Source organism: Barbus barbus (assembly GCF_936440315.1).
Source record: "Barbus barbus genome assembly, chromosome: 24".
Taxonomy (NCBI): Eukaryota; Metazoa; Chordata; class Actinopteri; order Cypriniformes; family Cyprinidae; genus Barbus; species Barbus barbus.
In genome coordinates, this window is record NC_136752.1 from 28,255,927 (window position 1) to 28,274,375 (window position 18,449).

The 18,449-nt window shown below is 35.6% G+C and overlaps 1 protein-coding gene across 8 annotated transcripts in view; it reads right to left on the reverse strand.

Annotated features, from left to right (window-relative positions):
* Positions 1 to 315: 315 nt before the first annotated feature.
* The window catches only part of LOC306844088 (RNA-binding protein 25-like), a 28,246-nt gene continuing 10,112 nt past the window's right edge, over positions 316 to 18,449 (reverse strand). For 2 of the 8 annotated variants that reach the window (XM_079375982.1, XM_079375980.1), the window contains 17 exons: positions 16,704 to 16,871; positions 16,443 to 16,500; positions 15,397 to 15,563; positions 15,031 to 15,219; positions 13,397 to 13,441; positions 12,338 to 12,421; positions 9,188 to 9,438; positions 6,747 to 6,773; positions 6,465 to 6,591; positions 6,289 to 6,378; positions 5,437 to 5,510; positions 5,093 to 5,243; positions 3,188 to 3,563; positions 2,262 to 2,554; positions 1,669 to 1,767; positions 1,003 to 1,050; positions 317 to 921 (listed from right to left, as the gene is read on the reverse strand). In XM_079375982.1, the coding sequence (XP_079232108.1) occupies positions 829 to 921; positions 1,003 to 1,050; positions 1,669 to 1,767; positions 2,262 to 2,554; positions 3,188 to 3,563; positions 5,093 to 5,243; positions 5,437 to 5,510; positions 6,289 to 6,378; positions 6,465 to 6,591; positions 6,747 to 6,773; positions 9,188 to 9,438; positions 12,338 to 12,421; positions 13,397 to 13,441; positions 15,031 to 15,219; positions 15,397 to 15,563; positions 16,443 to 16,500; positions 16,704 to 16,871 (2,340 nt within the window). In that variant the 3' untranslated portion in view covers positions 317 to 828. Of the gene's footprint in view, positions 922 to 1,002; positions 1,051 to 1,668; positions 1,768 to 2,261; positions 2,555 to 3,187; positions 3,564 to 5,092; positions 5,244 to 5,436; positions 5,511 to 6,288; positions 6,379 to 6,464; positions 6,592 to 6,746; positions 6,774 to 9,187; positions 9,439 to 12,337; positions 12,422 to 13,396; positions 13,442 to 15,030; positions 15,220 to 15,396; positions 15,564 to 16,442; positions 16,501 to 16,703; positions 16,872 to 18,449 lie in introns of all 8 variants that reach the window. The other 6 variants (XM_079375986.1, XM_079375983.1, XM_079375987.1 and 3 more) reach the window with 4 other exon arrangements.

Genomic DNA, 18,449 nt, shown 5'->3' on the forward strand with positions numbered 1-18,449 from the left:
CTTTAAAACCAAAATGGAAAATATAAAAAAAATGATACCAAACTATAATAGTGTCCCAATGATTTCAGGTCATAATAGTCGTTTTCTTTGAAAACGTGAGCGTACAAAAACGCCATATAAATGAAGAATTCACTTGCTTTAATTTCAAATCATTCCAAATGTACTAATTAAACACTTTACACCCTGAAAATAACCCATGGAAATATTGAATATTAATTTAATTTTACCGTTGCATTTGGTCTGTTGCAAGTAAACATATGGACTGACGCACAGCTTCAAAGTTAAATGCAGAACACATTAAAAAGCACACGATTTTACTAAAAAAAGAATCACTTTTATTCAAAACACATCCACTGATAAGTACAAAAACAAAGACGATCAATCGTTGTGACGTCAATCAGTTTAGCGAGGGCTTCTGAACAGTGTCGGGTCAATCAACTGCTTTAGTGAAACAACTGGGGAAAACTCTTTGGTTCGGTTGGTGAGTGCGACCAAAAGAAGAGAACCGGTAACATCACAACCCAGACAAGATTGGCAATCATTACAGTAATTTACAACGGCTTCCTCACAGAAAGAAGCGCTAACCGGCTGAGACGAAGCTACGCTGAAGACGGATTCAACAGGAAGGCCCTGAGAAATCGAGCCTCTCGGCACTCGTCGCTGGCGGTCTGAAGGAGGCGTATGGGACGTGAGAAATCAAACGGCTCAGTGTGTATTAACTCCAAAGGTCGGAAATGGTCGAGTTTCCCAAGTTGTTTTGAAACCTAGATGAGCTGTCCGGCCCAAACGGGAAGTAAAAAGCAAAGTTCATCGGCATTCGTGCTTTGTTCATTTCCCGAGGCCGATCTTCTTGGCTTCGGTTTCGTAAATCAATAACCTCCACATTTTAACTATGAAGACCTCGGCCTCTTCGTCCAGCACCTGAGGAGACAAAGGTGAACGGTTCAGATTGTGAAGCTGTGGAAATACGGCTTCATAAATGATGCAAAGGACCAAACTTACCATGGCAACGTCATCCAAGATGCCTTGAGGTGTGCTGTGGGCCATTACCTGAGAACAAAGAGATTTAAATCTATTATAGGATTTAAGACTCATAATGAGTGAAAAGTGCTTCAAGGAACACCCTGAGCGAAAATTATTATTTGTTATTAATATAAAAGTGAATAAATATATTCAAATACATTTGTAAATAAATACATTTAATTATTTTATTAATAAAACAAATAGATTAATATTAAAATATTCAAAAATGTGAATCAATTATTTTGAAGTTGTTTTATAATTATGTTTATTAATTAAAAATAAAATATAGCATTTAAATTATTTGGGTTTCATTTTTTTTATTATTTTATTAAAAAATAAAATGACAATGTAAATACTATTTTTGTAATTAAAAAAAACTAATTAAAAAATGAAAAAATCATTGTCAATTTGTCAAAATTTATAAAATTAATTTAAATACTATTTTTGTATAATTAATAATAAAAAACAATTATTAATATTATTTAGATATGTCAATTTCTTTATTAATAAAATACGTTTTTTCTTTTATCATTTACATATATTTTTCTCTTTTCTTTTTTTTTTTTTACATTAAAAAAATTATAAAATTATCAAAGAAAATTGCATTTAAATCAGCGCTCAGCCTCTAATGAAGAAACATCTTACCTTGGTGCAAACAAAGTCAACTAATGTGGCTTCTTCTTCACCAATGTACTCTACAATCTTCTTATTGATCCACGGTCGAATACGCTTCTCCATAAGGGCCTGTGAATATTCAAAAACATTTTACAGTTATACATTAAACACGCATTAAAACACTGCTCAAGAATTAAGAAAAACACTCCACTTTGATTACAAAAAAAAATTAAAAGGAATTTATTACACAAACAATTAAAAAAAAATGTTATGCTTTCATTTGATTAACAGTTTTTGTAGAAAAACTACAAGACAACATAGAATTTCTGAAAAAATAAAAGATTTTTTTAAGTTTTATAAAATCATTTGTTTAGACATGGCTAATGATAATTTAAAAAAAACAAAAGCATTAAAATGGAATCCTGAAAAATCAAAACAGAAAGCACGGAATTAAAAAAAAAGAAAAGTTTTTAAAAAATTAAACAGAATATGGGAAAATATAAAACAGAATGAAAAAAAAAAAAAAAGTATTTTTTTTTTAATAAATTGTTAAAATTGTACAAGTTTCATGATTTCTGAATCAGACATGGTCTTGGACATGGCCCTGGAAGCGTCACCCTCACCGTGTCGACGACGGACCAGTCGAGAGGGTAGTTGAAGAGCTCTGGTTTGGCAGTGGGTATCTTCTCGATCAGACTCTTGATGTGTTTGCGCTTCTCTTCAGTATTGGCTCCTTTGTCGCCGGCCGCCGCGCTCATGTCTGCTCCCTTCTCCTCATCCTCGTAGTCTAAAGGCACCAGCTTCCTCTTCCGAGGCGCCTCGTCCACTTCATCGTCATCAAAGCGGTTGAAGACGCTCTCCACCGCCAGCTTCTTCCGCTTGGCTACACTGGGCTGTCCTGGACTACCGGATGAACCTTGCGACGGGATAAAGACAAGCATTTAATAGTGAAAACTGAGCCAAATATCACTAAGAACTAGTTTTGTGTGTTTATACACACAAAACCATAGTTATATTTTTACCATGATATCAAGGTGCTATATGTGTGGTTTTAATTGCGTTTATCATTATTTAAATGTATGCTACTATGGGAGATCATAACCTTAATTTGAAAAAAATAAATAAATAAAAACACATAAAACTGAGGTTGGTACAATTTTTACAGATGTTACTGATTTTAAAACTGAACAAATTTACCTCTGCATCCTAACTCAAGCTACTATCAAATGTGCATTTCTAAGAGACAAAAAAAGTGATATTATTATTATTATTATTAATATTATCAGGCAACCCAAACCTGTTTCTTGATTTGAAACAATATCACTCATTAGAACATGCAGAAACTAAGAAATTTATTATTTTTATTTGCATATTTATTTTGTTAAGGAAAATTAGCAAATGGTGCAAAATTCTGGCTTTAAACTTGAAAGAAATAAAGATTTGACCGTGATAATTATCGATATCGACTGATATTTGATCATTTTTCTGTCCATATCGTCCAGCCCTAGGCCATACCATCCTGACTGGAAACCTCTCAACTCAAACTCACCTAGTTTGAGGCTAAGGCCGATCTTGGGCCGGTTCTCCTCCTGGAGCGGGATCTCAGGCGGCGAGTTCTCGTGAGGGATGATGATGCCGCAGGGCGACTCTTCTCGGGGAGTGTTGGGCGTGGCGTTTCCGCTGGTTGAGGACACTGAGGGGGCGGCCACGATGGGCCGCATGGTGGGTTTGAGACAGGGTTTCACCTCCTCTTCGTCCTCTATCTCCTCCCCTTCCTCTACATCATCGTCAGAGGGAACATGAGACTTGCGCCGCTCTCTCTCCCGGCCTCGGTCACGCTCTTCTCGAGAGGGTTTGTGCTCTCTCTCCTCCTCGGGCTCGGGCTTTATGGGCGGCTGCCGCAAACGCTCTGCCTCTTCCTCCATCTGACCAACACAAAAGCATAAGATGTGAAACAGAAGAGAGCAAAACACTGAGCACTTTGCTTCCAGGAGTTCTAAGGGTTTAAGCCACAAAACACAGGATAGCAATAAGATGAATCACAATACACATTTTAATTTGAAACATGTATTTGAAAAGCAGAAGACAAAAAATATTTCCATGACACACTGCAAATGAGATGATAAAAAGAAAAATGACGTGATTACTACGAGTTGTTTACAAAGCTCCACTGTATTTTAAATAGCTTTTCTATGTAAATATGTGCTAGAGTGACATTTGACCATTGCGGCTTGCAGCTTTTTCAAAGTGTCGCGCTCGAGACCCAGGATTCTTTTCCATTCATCAGGGCTCTGGATACAATTATGCGTGTCTCATGCCTAAGAGCAAAAACTTGTGAAGAAACTCGTGAACTCGTGAGCTCGAATGTGATAAACAAGTTTTTTTTGTTTAGTTTTTTTCCCCTCCCACAGCCGAACGCCAGAGATCCGGCACGGTGCCGGAGAACTTTAAGCCCTGTATTAGATTTACCCATTTATTTTTCATTAATTAAAAAAATAATTAAGATTCATTTAGATACTAAAAAAATTTAAATATATATATATATATATATATATATATATATATATATATATATATATATATATATATATATATATATATATATATATATATATATATATATATATATATATATATATATATATATATATATATATATATATATATATATATATATATATATATATATATATATATATTTGTTACCTCATTAGTAACAAATCAATAATAATTTAAATGAAGTAATATTACTCTTAAATACTATACATGAAGATATTTACCAATTTATTAATTATTTATAAAGCAATTCATAAAATTGAAACGTGGTATAAAATTTCACTTCAACTACACTTGAATATTTAATTTTTCATTAATAACTGATTAATAAAAGAATTAAGGAAATAATGTAACTCATTTAAATATTACACTTGATGTATTCAATACAAAATAAAAAAATAATGAAAATCTATTTTAATCATTTTAATAAGATAATTTAAATACTAGACTTGAATATATTTAGCAATTTATTATTCAATAGAACAAAATTAAAAATAATGAAATAATATTTAAAGATTGTATCTGAATATATTTAATCAATTAACAAACGTATTAATGAAACTGAAATAATACAATTTAAATTACATTTGAATGTACCCGTTTATTTTTCATTCATTAAAAAAGACAACTAAAATGAAAATAATTAAAATTAATTTAAATACTACATTTGAACATTAGTTTTTTTATTATTGACAATTTGATACACGTTCAAAAGTAGTATTTAAATTAATTATTTTATTTTATTATTATTGACAATTTGATACATAAGAAAACAATAAAATAACATTTAAATACTACATGTGAAAATATGTATCAATTAGTATTTTTTATTTGATATGTATTTAAAGTGCATTTCACTAAATGAATATGAATATTTGAAGTATATCAGTGAGCTCACTCTGCGCAGCTCAGCTTCTGGATCAGGATGTCCTTCTGCTAGCAGCCTCTGCCTGATCTCCTCCAGCTCTTCCTTCTCCCGCTTCCTGTCACGTTCATCCAGCTCTATCTCCTTCTCTCTGTCCCGCAGTCGCTTCTGAAGAGCGCTGCCCCTGCAGGCAAAGCAGAGAAACAAACCATTTAGGTCACGTCCACATTTTTCAGACAGAGTTTTGAGGACTTTAGTAGCAAGATAACTAGATTTGTTTGTTCTCATGGTAATATGCCATTTCAGATCTATCTGCCTCTAAATTTGATGTAAAAAAAATTATAATAATCATAGATTCGATGACGCACAGAACTCACCTGTAGTATTTTGGGTCGTCTCTGTCGTCGTCATAGTCTTCCAGAAACTCCTTCAGCCGTTTCCCTTCTTTAGCCTGAGAAAACAATACGAGAGAAACATTCAGTAATTCAAACAGAAACTTTCTACATATTCATTTTCCCATTTATCTTTCATTTATAAAAATAATTAGTAATATTATAAATTAAATAAAAACTCATTTAAAATATATATTTGTACTACATCCAATTGTTTTTCATTAATAAAATCATTACAATTCAATAAAATAATTCAATTATTATAATTTAATATTTTCCCATAATACATATTTTATTAATAAAAAATATTTTTATTATATTTCAATAAAAATAATAATTATTAAAAAGTAATGAAAACATATTGACTTAAATCCTGCATTTGAATTTATCAACTAACTAATTTTTAATTGAATTTTTTATACTGAAATTAAAATTTGTTTAAATACTATTTTAAAATATTTATTGTTTTTTTCATACTAAAATGAATATAAAATTTCTCATTAATAAAATAATAATTAAACTAATGAAATAAATATTCATTTAAATATTATATTTCAATCTATTTATCAAAGTAATTAAGAAAATAATTTAAATTAGTGCTGTCAAATCGTTTAATCAGGATTATACACATATGTGTATACACAAATACACGCAGCACACACATATATCATGTAAACAAACTTTTATCATGGATGCAATTAATCGTGATTAATCGATTTGACAGCACTAATATAAAATACTATATTTCTATAGTTATCAATTGACTTTAGAAACATTCTCCATATACATTTTAGGCTGAAATGCTTATGTAAATAGATTAGGAAAATAGTTGTTTACCACTTCACGCCGGCGTTCCTCCTCTCTCTCAGTCTCCTTGCTGTAGTCTCTGGCTTTCTTCCTCTCCCTGAGCTCCCAGTTCTTCAGACGCTGTTGTAATTAAAGAAGGTAAATAGTGGATCAAGACAGCTAATCATTCAGTAATGTGATCAGAGAGACTGAATACAGTCGTTCACCTCCTGATACGCTGCCTCTTTCTCTCGCAGCTTCCTCTCCAGTTTACGCCGTTCATACGCCTCTTCCTCATCTTCCTCACGATCACGCTTCTTCTCCTTATCTCGGTCTCTATCGCGACTCTGTTCTCTGAAAACGGACAGCACCCATCATGATATATGAAGTCTGTACTTTATTGTAGACACAGAACTTCAGATATTGACTAAATATGAATATGTTGGCATAGACATTTGGCATACAAAACAAAATTAAATAAAATTGTAAATAAAAATTATTATAAATACCTTAACATTTTGTGTATTTCTGTATTTCTGTAAAATGTTGCAGAAATGTATAAATATGAATTTTATGTATAAATCATTTTGCATAAATGTTGGTAAATATAAATACAAATGTTATAAATATGTATAAAATATAACTTGACAAAATTAGACACACACACACACACATATATACATATATATATATATATAAAGCACATACATACACATACATATGCACATATACATATATACACACATACATATACACACACACACACACACATACACACACACACACACATATACACACACACACACACATATACACACACACACACACATATACACACACACACACACATATACACACACACACACACATATACACACACACACACATACACACACACACACACACATACACACACACACACACACACATATACATGAATGAATAAAACACCATGTTAAAAGGCATCATCCCTTTTAACAATTTGCATATTTATATCCATAAATATTCAGTAGGGATGTAACAATTAACTACGAGCCGGTTGAAAATCGATTCAAATGTGAGACGATTCAAATCGGTTGAGATGCTAAACAAATCGTGATTCAATTAGGGGTAGGAGTTTATATGAATATATGTCTGAGGGGAACTTACTGTCTTTAGAAAAGTTTAGATGGTATTTTTTCTTTTCATCTAGCCTCTGTATAATGCATATTAAAGTTCATAAGTGCAGCGCTGCTTTGTTACAGCGGAAACCATGGAAATGCTTAAAGCGCCACCTGCTGGCAGAGAGTGATTCTGCGTCTCATTCAGCTCGTCTGCTGTTTCGGTTTCATGCAGATATAGTTTCACAAAACTGAAGTCAACCATTCTGTTCTTGCTTCAAATTTTAAAATTATACAATTATACTAATTTAGATTAAAAACTGCTCATGTTGCATGTATGCAGCATCTTTGTTTGGATCATGATTAAAATGCAGTGGTGCCTCTAATTTTAAATGGAAAGAGCGCAGACAAAGCCGTATTTTGTTTATATGAAGAGATTTATTTTATTTGTGTTACTTATTTGATTTGGGGTTTGTTTTAAAATTTCAATTTAGTTTTGTTATTTACATTATATTTACATTTTGTTATTTAGCAGACGCTTTTATCCAAAGCGACTTATAAATATGGACAATAGAAGCAATCAAAACCAACAAAAGAGCAATGATATACAAGTGCTATATTAGTATATAATTATAGTGTTATATTTCAATTTCACAAATTAATTATCTTTAAAAAAAGCATCATATGACCCCTTTAAAGCGCTGCATCATATTCAAACCCAAATAAAATTACGAGTATGCAATGTTGTAGTTATGTCATGAATTCACAAAAAAAGGCGATTAATGAAGCTGCCTTAAAACTGTGCGTGCAAGTATTTATTTTTTATGAGTCACATGTAAAGCAGTGTCAGATCTGCATCAAGCTCAGCAGTGGCAGTTTTTAAAGTAGCAGCCAAAATAACCTAATAACCAGTGATATCTGTTAATCAAAGAACAAGAGAGGAAATCAATAAGTTCTGTAGTTTTATATTTTCATAATTTGTGAAAATTGTTTTAAGTTCACGTAAATTAGAAGTTTTAATAAATCTAATAAAGAAGTCTAATAAATGTTAAATTGATAGCTCTCAATTATAATGTAATGTTGAATGGCTAGTTGATGGTTAAATAGTAGGAAAAAAACTTCATAGAGAGTTTTTGTCAGTGATACTTGCCTTCAGTCATAAAAGATGGCATTAAACAAATATTAAAAATATACTGTCTGTGTTGTTTCTACATTAGTTTGAAGATTGAATGTGAAATTATTGCAATATAAAAGGTATAGTTAATGTTAGGTGGGATTAATCGAGATTAATTTCAGAAAAATGTGTGATCAATTAGCTAATCACTATGACGGCGCGTCAGCACCGAGCTTCAGACACGCCCTCCGTCAAGCGTTGATGCCCCGTTGAAGCAGCGCTGCGCAGAATGATCACCGGATGACATCAAAGTACCGCAAGAGCGATTTGAATGCATAGGATCCGACTGCTTTCTTACCGCTCTCGTGGTACTTTGATGTCATACGGTGATCATTCTGCGAACGCGCCTATTGACTCCGTTTAGGTCTGCCGCCTTGTTACACGTCACGTGAGTGACAGCAGAACGTGGCCAATGAGGGAGAGGAGAAAAGTGATGGAGATTTATGATTGATGGGTGAATTAATAGTGTTTTGTTATTGTGTGAGTGTGACCAATAACGCGTGAATGCAGCATGATCTGAATGCAGGGAAATACACGGAAGTGAATCGCCGTCATTTAGAAATGAGATCGCATTTATGTATGAATAGAGATCGTGATTTTTTTTTTTATTAATCGTGCAGCCCTAATGTATACATTCTGAAATCAAGACAAGCACTTGATGTGACGTCTCGTGTACCTGGATTGACTGCGGTCTTCGCTACGGTCGCGGCTTCTGTCTCTCTCCCACTCTCTCTCCCTCTCACGCTCTTTTGTGCGCTCGCGGTCTCGATCTCTTTCTCTCTCCCTCTCGCGCTCCCTCTCTCGGTCCTTCTCCCGCTCACGGTCCCGTCGTTCTCGCTCCTTCTCGCGCTCCTTGTCTCTCTCCTTGCGATCCCGCTCCAGCTCCTGCCTCTCCTTCTCTCTCTTCCCCTTTTCCTCTTCCAATTTCTGTGGAAAAACAGGGAGGGAAGTTTTCAGATTAGCAACTGCTCACGCACAAGGCAGAAGTACATGACAACATCACTCTATGAGGACGTGGTTTACAGTCCCTGCCCATTCACATATGCACTCATATACAGGCACCAAAAGTCTGAGACCACGAGTATTTTAATGCAATAAATGTTGAACTATAAATTACATTATCAGCATAACGGGTCAAAATTTGAATTAAAAAATGAACATGAATTTGAGAATGTCTCAGTATGTGATATTTTAATGACAGTATCACTATAGCTACATGAACAAAACCTGACGATCATGTTCTCCAGAATGATCTGAGATCAAACAAGGGTATCTTTAGCTTCAATGGAGGTAAAAGCATCTACAACGAGTCACATGATCAAATACGTTTATCTGAGATAAGTCAAATTTTTTTTACGTGGCAGAAACGGGTTTCCAATATGCATGTCTGATCTCAGTTTTAAATATTTTCATAAAACATATTTTGACTTATTTTTTTTTATTGTGGACTTCGACTTTTGAACGTCTTGCATGATGATAGAGAACAGTATCAAGACAGAACAGCATGTAAATCAAGAAATTCAAGCAATTAATAAAAGGAAACCTGTAAACCACTGAGATATAAATTTGACGTTGCAAACAACTGAATAAGATCAGAAACAGTTGAGGGCGCTGCAAATTTCCGTCTCATCACATGATCAACAGAAAGAGGCTTTAATCCTTGTGAAACTAGTTGTTTGTGCACTTACAGGTGTTGACTAGCGACTCACAGTGCTTCAGTGGCCCTACAAGCCTTTATTGTTAGGCCTGGGAGGAAAAGCAGGTCAAAGAATTCACAAGGAAAAATAAAAAACTATTCTCTTTGCTTGCAACAATCTCACAAACAACTTCCAGACATTTTGAAAATGTTGCGACAGGTGCATTGCATACTGTATTTGTTAGATTTGCTTTTTCTTTGCAGTTTCTTTGTGGTTTTGATAGAAAAGGCAACAAATGAAGGTGTAGAGACTGCTTACCCCACTGCAGGCGACACGGGCCCTCAGAGGATCAGACTGAGTGATTATGAAATGCACTGAGGAGCAGCATGACACCCACGGCTTTAGTCTCAATTCAACAGCTCCCGCATCGCAGTTCGACAAAATATCTGACTTCTATCAACAGCTTCTACTTCCCAGAAGACCAAAGCCTCCTGAAATTATTATAAATAGATTTAAAGTCTAATTTTAATATGAAACTATTTCGTAACGGCTGAACCATGGGTGTTACGCAACTGTGAGCAGCAGCAAAATAAAAACTATAGCTACAGGTATTTCGCTGAAAATAATTACCTAAACGCATGTCATTTACAAGTAACGCTTCTACTGGTGAATTTGACAGGACAGTTAGGCAGGATAGTCTAAATTTATTGTTAACATTTTACGTCAAGTCTTCATTCTAGTAATAACTACAGCACATTTAAAAGTATTGGCAGAAAGTAGATGGACAAAAAAACCTTCAGAAAATTAAAAACTGAAAGTTGAAGCAAAATAACTAAAGTACTTCAAATGATAAAAGCGTATTGAAAAGACTAATACTGAAATCAAAATAAACGATACATAAAAATAAAATCCATTTCAAATGATATTTTAATAGTATTTAAACAACACTGTTATTTACACAGAGATCTGATCATCATCCAGTCTGTCTGGAATGACATGAAGAAACAGAACAAACTAAGACGGACTAAATCCAGAAGAACAGAATGAAGAATGCTTCAAGAGATTCTGTGAAATAGAATAGTGTAAAAAAAAAAGTATGTGCGCGCGCATATGGGACTTTTTGCCAAAAAGTAACTGTAATCACCCAGAAAAGTAATCTCTCCTCAAGATGAATGATTTGAGAAATCATTTGTGTCTGTGACATGTCAAATTTAATATTTAGTGTTATGAGGCCGAGTTTATGAATGAAACATTAGGCACCAATTTCTGCGATTTGAAGTAATTCTGTGTTACTTTAGCGATCCAAAATGTTAAACCCACTCACACACGCACTTAAAATGAAAAGAAAAAGAGTGCAAGCAAGCAGGAATGAAGAGATGTGATTGCAGACTCGATCACAAAGTGAATTCATACCTGTAAAATCTTCAGAAAGTCCACGTGCTGTGGAGGGGCGCCCCCTACTTTCATAAGAGCCGAATGGGCCAATTCACTGTTATTCAAGTCAGCAGTATTCATTATAGGACCAACATCACTTTTACTAGCAGACCCACACAGCTTCACTGGCCACCCATGTCTCAGAGAACCAGAAAATGAGTCGTTTGGCAGTTTATCCCTTTTCTAAACACTGTAGACATGATCTAACGCCCTCATATGTATTTTGATATTAAAACCGCCCGAATGAGCTGAATTTCAGAGCGAGTCGGTGCAGTTGCCCCTGTGCGAGTCCTCCAGAAGGGGGCGCCCAATACAAGTAGAGAAAAATGGAAAGCTCATACTTACATCCTATTCTTGCAACTTTTTCCAAAGCTGAGAGATTCATCTTGGTTTAGTCACCATATGATCTCTATCATAATGGTGGGGTTTAATGAATAGATTAGCTTTTAGGGAAGTGCACAGAACGTCCATGCATTGTATGTGTGACTACATTTCCCACCCATAACATGAAGGCCACGCTACAGTTTACACAAGCCACTGCTAGAAACGCTCTCGACCCAAATGAGGCCCAGTCTTAAACTGATTTCTGCAATATATCATTAAATTTAAAGCTTAAATGTAATAATGTTTTGCTGAGCTAAATGGAATTGACAGGCTAAATAGCATCTACTCATGCTGGTGTGTTGTCAAACTAAACTAGGTGTAAGAGGCTGTTGCGCTCTACCTGTGATGGAGTAAATTAGCAAGATTTTTACCTTGTGTGTATCACGGAATTTGTTGATCTCTCTGGAAATCAGATCCCTTTTGTCATCTTCCATTTCCATGGCACTGATGTCATCCTAAAGAAATGGAAACCATGGTTAAAATACATAATACTACATACATACACACACACACGTGTATATATGTGTATATGTGTGTGTGTGTGTGTCATTTTCAAAATTTTGCACGTGTACACACATGCAAGAAAAAAAAAGTTAAAATATTTAAACGCGTGTCTAGGGTGGCCCTTATTTTTGGACTTTTGAAATCTTCTGCTCTCACCCTCCCAGTCAACTCTCCTTAATGAGAAATGGAAACAAAGCAAATTTTGCTGAGATTGGACTAAGTTTAGGGTGTGCTCAACAAAGTTGAAATTCTTAATATAGTCTTAAAGGGGACCTATTATGCCCTTTTTTACAAGATGTAAAATAAGTCTCTGATGTCCCCAGAGCGTATGTGTGAAATCTTAGCACAGAATACCCCACATATACATTTTTATAGCTTGTTAAAATTGCCACTTTTAGGGTATGGGCCCAAACGTGCTGATTTTGAGCATGTTGCTTTAAATGCAAATGAGCTGTTGCTCCTAGAGAAGAGGGCAGAGCTTCAAGGGCTCAAGCTCCGCATTAGCAGTGCTAGCCTTTGCAAATAAACATTCCACTATTAGTACAAGCCTGTTATCTTTACAGAAAACGTACTCCGTTTCAAAGTCAGTCATCTGATTATACTGTGCATAATAAATTTGTGTTTATGAATTACATGGATGGAGAGCACGGCGGGATAAAAATAGTAACATAGCTGGTCTCATGCTATCATAAACTTTATAAGTCCCACTTCTGATTATGAGCTTGACAACTTCAAGCGATAGACTCGCATTGCTCTCATATGCAACTTTTAACTACCACATTCCTATTCACGATCATTCTGGCAGCACTTGAAGGCAGCATCAGTGAAAACAGACAAATACAATGATAGTTTTAGGAATTAGCCTTACAGAGTGCCAAGAAGCTCTTTCAGAGAGTCAATTTGGAAAACAAATGCGTGATACTTACTTTGTCTGGAGCTGACATTCCCGCACGAAGTGCTGGTCTCGATTCCTAAACATAGGGGAAGTTACCGATTTTTTCCAGGATATTGCCATCAAAAATTAAATTTAACCACAGTGTCCTCGGCTCAGATGAGGGGAGATTATGGTGACTTCTATGTTCATAAGTGCATTCCAAAACAACATTTATAAAGCCTCTTAGGTGCTGATATTGTATACATCTCCAGTAATTGCAGACTGCTGCTTCTCACTCAGGGCTGGCTGTGTTTATGCTAATAGGGCAGAGAACATCACAAATGGGCGGGAGTTTTCCCCCCTCGGTGATGTGAACAGAGGGAGAATCTGAAACAGCTCGTTTGGTGAAACTGTTCATGATTTATTGGTTTTATAAAAAAAAAAAAAAATTGGTGGATTTTTTTTAACTTTTTAAACGAGTCGTTAGGAATTCGAATCTTATTCTGTTACGGCTGTACGTCACAAAGTAACACATTTGCATAATGTCCACCCATGGCTGTCATTCGCGCTGTACGCGGTAGACCAATCACAAAAGGACTGCGCCATCTGACCAATCACAGCAGCGAGTGCTCACAGAAAGGAGGGGTTTAGAGAGACTTCTTCTAACTGCTTCGCACGAGTCATTTAGGAATCATTTAGAAATGGTCAAATTAAAGCTATTTTTTGAGAAAACTAAACTAAAAAATTTTATGGTTTTTGCAGACATGAAGAAAAACAATAACAGACAAACAGACCCTTCATATAACAATCTGTGCAATGTGTAAAATGAAGTACAAAAATCAAACAAAAAAGGAGAATGACGGTATACAAGACCATTACAATAGTAAAAAATAAATAAAAAAAACAAAGGGATTGCTACCAATCTAAAATAAATGAATACATCATTGGTCCTTGTAGCTCAACAGAAAAGTAAAGTTCCCAGAGATGGTATATACGATTCTTTCAAGATGTAAAGTAGAAGTAAGTCCAGTTAGCCAGTCAGAAAAGAGAGGCCTAACATTTTTCTTCCACAAAAGCAACTTTCTTATCAACAATCATACCGTATTGGATAGATAACCATACCTTCGGGCTGAGAGACTCAAGCAAATCTGACCAACCAAGAACTGCTATCATTGGGTCGGGGAGTAAAACACAGTTATAGGCCTTGGCAAAGAACTGGAATCTCTCTATCCAAAAAAACTCTCTTATGAACACGATTTTGCGTGGCTTGTCAGCGAACTACGGCCCCGTGTATTAACCCTCTGGTATGTGCTCGTGCGCAAAAGTGAGATCAGTGGGAAGAATGAGTCTAGAGCCCTGCATGAAAGACTGCTAATTCTCAAAACATTTTTTGTTAAGATGACTGAAAGGAGGAAAAACCAAAGTGAAGTATGGACTTACTTCACACAGTCATTTATTAACTTTATAACAGTAAATAAATATCGGTTCTGCATATCGGTTATCGGCCACATAGACATGCAAATAATTGGTATCGGTTATAAAAAAAATCAATATCGGTCGATCACTAGTTAACATTTCCAAAAAAAAAAAAAATTAATTACCCCCCAATAAGGGCCACCCTAACATGTACATCAAACAACCGGCAAAACATTAAAGAACAAAAGACCAAGATAAACTAAAGCCTACCTCGTCCTTCTTTTCCCTCCTCTTTTTGCGGCGACTCGACTCATCGTCCTGAGATTGAGCGTTCAGCTCACTTGAATACTCCCGGATCAGGCCGTCAATAGCACCTTTGACAATTTGGTCCCGCTTCTTAGTATCTTCATCCAGAACCTCCTCTTCCTCTTCACCAGCACCATCCTCTGCCTTGCCATTCTGCCAGACACACAGATCAAAACTCAGTATCTGAGATTAATCGCAAAATCAGTAGTCAAAAATACCACTGAAATGTTTATATAATTTAATATTATTCATAATATTTAATATTTTCTCAAAAAGCGAACACTACGTTGTTATATTAGTATCAACCTGACATCAGACCGTTACACTTACTCCATTTTCACTGGTGCTCTTCTTCTTTGCTTTCCACTCATCCAGTTGTGATTTGGTTTTGGCATCGACTTTGACCAGAAGTTTCTTTTCTCCGATCTGCAGCTCATGTAGCAGCCGTAGAGCTCGTAGGGTAGATTCAGGCTCTTTGTACTCACAGAAACCAAACGCTGAAAGCAAAGAGCAAAAAAGATGTCTGTGAGGAGCCAGTCTGGCATATTCACAACATTCACAGGAAATGCAAATAGGATTATATGATTTTCAAAAAAAAAAAACTGACATTGCCATATTTTCTTTTTCTGCAATATATTTTGCAATTTGAAAAACTGCAGCAATTTTCACCTTTCACGGATCGTTCAGAAAGAATAAATCGTTCTGGAGTTAGTGGGTTGATTTTGGAGGGGAGTGTATCCGCATAGAAAAAATAAAAACTTTAAATAAAAGCTTTAATTAATTTTTTTTTTATTATTTTTAAAATCCTTTTTGGGCTACAAGATTTGGGATGAATTTGGTAAATGGTTATACTACTTTGATTTACCTTTTTACAAGAACCAATTCAAGCCTCTTTCAGTAACCATTTCAGAGTTTTAAAAAAATATTTCCACTTAAGTTTTCATAGGCCTCATTCTCACTGTTTTTGACCACTTCAATGACTAAAATAATAATAATAATAATAATAATAATAATAATAAGTCATGATTTTATTTTAATTATTGATTACAACATTGAGATTGTGATTTTATAAAAATATTAAAAGAAATGCTGTACTAATACCGTACAATAAAAACAGTAAAACAATACAACTTTTTACTGTAAAATTAAAACACTAATATTTGTCTTAATTTATTCACTTTCAAACAGTAAACCATCCAGCTGTTTAATGAGTTGCAGGCAAAAAAATAAATATTTTTAAAAAATGCGCTGCTGATTTCAGCTCCATTTTATTTATTTCACTCAATACTCACACGAAGCCTCATCTCGATATAGATTTTTAGTGAAACTAACCGGGCTCAGAAGAAATCAGTTTAGGGGTTAAAAAAAATATTTACCTTGAAGTTTCCCTGAGGCACCTTGAACTCGTTTCCAGCTCAATACCAAACCACATTTCTGAAAAACAAGTGGTTATTATTAATATCAATCCAACTAACACTTAACATGAAATGTTACATGAGCCAGTTCGCTTTAGAGTAAAAAACTATCATCAAGTGAAACTTTTTTCCATCTCTGATATCCACATTGCAGAATGCATAAGTCATTAAATGTGATTATTACTGGTTGAGCTTTGAGACTGGATCTGATGTGATACTCACAGCCAGCAGTTGTCTGATGAGCATGTCAGACGCTTTCTCAGAGATGTTGCCCACAAACACGGTTGTCGTGGGGCCGCTGCTGTCATTGCTGTCTTTTGCCTGAGCAGCGCTTTCCTTCCTGGGAGCAGCAACTTTACTAACCACAGTCATCGTCGTGGGTACGAGAACCTGATACATTACATCACAATTACAGGATTAGTTCACAACAGAATAAACATTTCCTGATACTTTACTCACCCCCACGTCATCCAAGGTATTCATGTCTGTCCTTCTTCAGTCAAAAAGAAACTTTGAGGAAAACATTCCAGGATGTATCTCCATATAGTGGACTTTAATGGGGATCAAAGGGTTCAAGGTCCAAATCGCAGTTTAAGTGCAGCTTCAAAGTTCTCTACGTGAACCCAGTCAAGGAATAAGGCTCTCATCTAGCCAAACGATCGGTCATTTTCAAAAAAAACAAAAAATATACATTTATATATTTTTAGAATATAATTTAGTCCACTAAATCAGGGGTTTTCAAACTGTGGGTCACTTGGCTGCATCTAAATTTGCGTTTCAATGACACACACACACACTCACAGTTCAGTCTAGGGCTGCACGATATAGCCTACCAACATTTATTACGAATTGCAATCTTCTTAGTGCGATTTTTGAATCGCAATTAAGTCGGCGATTTAAAACATGCGTTGAGTGTTTTGAAGTGTGGGCACAAACAAGTTGTAATAACAGTGAGGGTCTCAGAGCGACATCATGATTAAAAAGTTTGATCGGTCCACATTATTCAAGGCAGGGCAAGCAATTTCTGCCAATGTTGATATTTGAAATCACCAAAACAAACACGCCCCTACCCCAAAAGGGTCTCGCCCCTATTTTGATAGCTCCACCCCACATATATGTAGCTTACGCAACCCAGCCAACGATTAGTTCTGTGAAACAAAACGCTTTTCCACTGAAATTACCTGGAACAATACTGCGTTTCCATCGCGGTCTAAAGTGCCGTGAAGATTAGGCAAATGGTCTGGTGACGTGTCTGCGTGCGTTTCTCAAAACCAAGTACGCAAATTTTGGACTTGCATCCTCGGTAGTTCGGACTTCACGAGTTAGACTCGGGAGTGTGAGCTCCCACGGAAGGAACGACGCAAGTCCGGTAATTCTTCAAAGAGCAGCGTACTTGATAACGTCAGTCAGCTCCCGGCTACTGCAATCTTCCTCACTGTATTTAAAGACGAAATACATCAAACACCACTGACTCTATTCATTTAAACATATTAATAGAACAACAGAATAAAGACCAAATATTACCCGTTACATTTACCCAAAACAAATTATACCTTATGTTTATCCACTACAGAGACAGAGCCAGCAGCAAATGTCAGAAGTAGGGGGTCGACCGATTATCGGCCTGGCCGATTATTGGCACCGATATTAAGCATTTTTATGATAATCGGCATCGGTCATTTTCAAAACCGATGTGCCGATAAAATTATTTAATTTTGAAACGCGCTATTTGGCTCTGATGCAGCCTGTCGGAACTCACCACTCTGTGGCCTAGAGCAGTCTCCGCCCACTGCGCATCTGATTTGTTGAGAGTCAGGAGTCCGACCAATCAACGTGGAAGACTAAAGGCGCTCTCACACCGAAAGCGCTTGCTAACTGGTGCTGCTTCATCACGCATCAGTTCTCTCTCAAAGGCAGCAGCAGACGTTGCTCAAGTTGCAATAAATTACAATCCACTACACTGAAGTT